The 2,097-nt window shown below is 33.8% G+C and overlaps 1 protein-coding gene across 1 annotated transcript; it reads left to right on the plus strand.

The window, feature by feature from the left end:
* The first annotated feature begins 1,261 nt into the window (after positions 1-1,261).
* LOC139852821 (protein transport protein Sec61 subunit beta) lies at positions 1,262-1,881 on the plus strand. The gene has a single exon (XM_071842159.1). It carries the CDS (start codon positions 1,380-1,382, stop codon positions 1,698-1,700), a length of 321 nt encoding a protein of 106 aa, XP_071698260.1. The 5' UTR covers positions 1,262-1,379; the 3' UTR covers positions 1,701-1,881.
* The last annotated feature ends 216 nt before the right edge of the window (positions 1,882-2,097 follow it).

A 2,097-nucleotide genomic window follows, 5' to 3' on the forward strand; every position in this document is an offset into this window, starting at 1 on the left:
CCCCATATTATATTTATAAACAAGTGTTCGAAAGCTAATCGACTTATATAACTCATTTTCACGATAATTTTTTTTTAAATAAATTTAGTGTGACAATTTGAAGAGATAAACTACGATAAAAGTGATAGATTTCGAGTCTAGTTAAAATCTTTATAGTGTCTTATTCTTTTTCATACGTGATTTAATTAATGCGTAAATTATAAAATAGAAATATCAAGTTAATATAACATGTGTCTAAATTATTAGACTATTACTCGATCTATCCCGAAATATGTGTCTATAATTATATTTTTCTTTTATTTCAAAATAATTGCCTACATTCAAAAAAGGCAATCAACTTTACAATTCTATTCTTAAACATTTTTTTAAAAATTGACATCTTAAAAATATTTATTTTTATACTATACCAAAAATTGTCTGTGACATACCAATAAAATAGAACTTTCAAAAAATGACTTTAGTTCCTTGTAAGAATAATTAAATTAAAGAAAATATAAAAATCAAGTAGTACTATGGAGTATTATATTAAGAAATCAGTAAACTTATTTTATGAATTCACATTATTATGTCACCTCTATTGCTAGACTAGAATTTCAAAATTCATACGTGATTGTACAATACCCTATATCTACGATATATTGGATTTTAATAAAATTTACACATCTGACAAAGGAAAAAAAAAGCTTACAATATCAAAGAACAAAAGATTTTTTTCTCTTTCCAACTTTTGACGTTTCCTTCTTCCTCTCCCTTTCTCCATGAAATTTCTCTTCTAAACTTAAAAAAAATAAAAAAAAATTATCTGCACTTGAAAAAAACTCAAAATTCCAAATTTGATGCCCCTTAAAATGTGATGCCCGGATGCGGTCGCCCCTGTGGCCCTACCCTAGGGCCGGCCCTGGCCATATTCGACATAGCCGGTCCTTCCTCTAAGCAACTTGTGGATCACACAACCACTCGTGAATCTTTGTAGCCATCCTGACGAATTCATTGTATTAGAAAGCAACAAGCATTTCATCATTTTCCAAGACACTAAGAATAATGTTACAAGCAACGATGTAAAAGTCTAGTCGGAGACTAGTCAATCGGGACTTCGTAGGGACTCGGGACTCATAGGTCAACTTGATGAGGACTAGGGACATATTTGACTATATTTGAGGCTTTGAGCTACTTTGGCCGAATAATTTGATTTTAGACTTATTTATAAATATAAATAAATACTCCTAAATTAAAAATTAAAAATTAAAGTAAAAAAATAAAAACAATATAGTCACCGAGTTCATCCTAGGGTTCCAAAATCACTTTTTTCACTTTCCCTTTCCTATTCCCTTCTCAGTTTCCACCTTCTCGAACATTCATTTCATCAATTAACCTCATCAATGGCAAGAGGATCATCTCAATCTCAAGCCTCCAATACCCGACCCGGTCCAATCGGTACCGTACCTCGCGGCTCACCTGCCGCCACTGCCGGCCTACGACGCCGTCGTCTCACCACCGGATCATCCTCCAATTTCACCACCTCCACCACTAGTTCCGGTAATAGCGGAAACAGCAACATGCTCAGGTTTTACACCGACGATGCTCCTGGACTGAAAATCTCACCGACTATTGTTCTCGTTTTGAGCGTTTGCTTCATCGGTTTTGTCACCGCTCTTCATGTTTTCGGAAAACTTTACCGCCGTTCATCTGTTGAAGCTTGAATCTGTACGGATCGCGTTGCTTTTGTTTTGATTTAGTTTTTATCCTGTGAAATTTGTAAATATGTTGTGGTTGTATGTGTAATCTTTACTTAATCGTTTACTTAAAATCAAAACGAGATGGTATTAATAATTACTCCATATTAGTCAGTTGTTTGTGTTTAAGGAATTACGAGATATGATATGATATATGGTTTTATGATTATGATTTCTGGTTTGTTAATTCGAGACCGACTTGAACCTTTTAGCCCGGAGCAGTTACATTTTAGTTCGATTTGAAGACGATGCACGTTGACTTGAAACTAGTCTAGAAAAATCAAAGATAAAATTACAAGAACAGTCCTTGTGTGAGTGTGTGGTTTGGATCAAATTACGAGTTCAATCTCTATTTGGAGTTGCA

This window comes from Rutidosis leptorrhynchoides, chromosome 6 (assembly GCF_046630445.1).
Source record: "Rutidosis leptorrhynchoides isolate AG116_Rl617_1_P2 chromosome 6, CSIRO_AGI_Rlap_v1, whole genome shotgun sequence".
NCBI classification, from domain to species: Eukaryota; Viridiplantae; Streptophyta; class Magnoliopsida; order Asterales; family Asteraceae; genus Rutidosis; species Rutidosis leptorrhynchoides.

Coding starts and splice junctions, on each gene's coding strand:
- LOC139852821 (XM_071842159.1), top strand. CDS start 1,380: ATGGCAAGAGGATCATCTCAATCTCAAGCCTCCAATACCCGACCCGGT.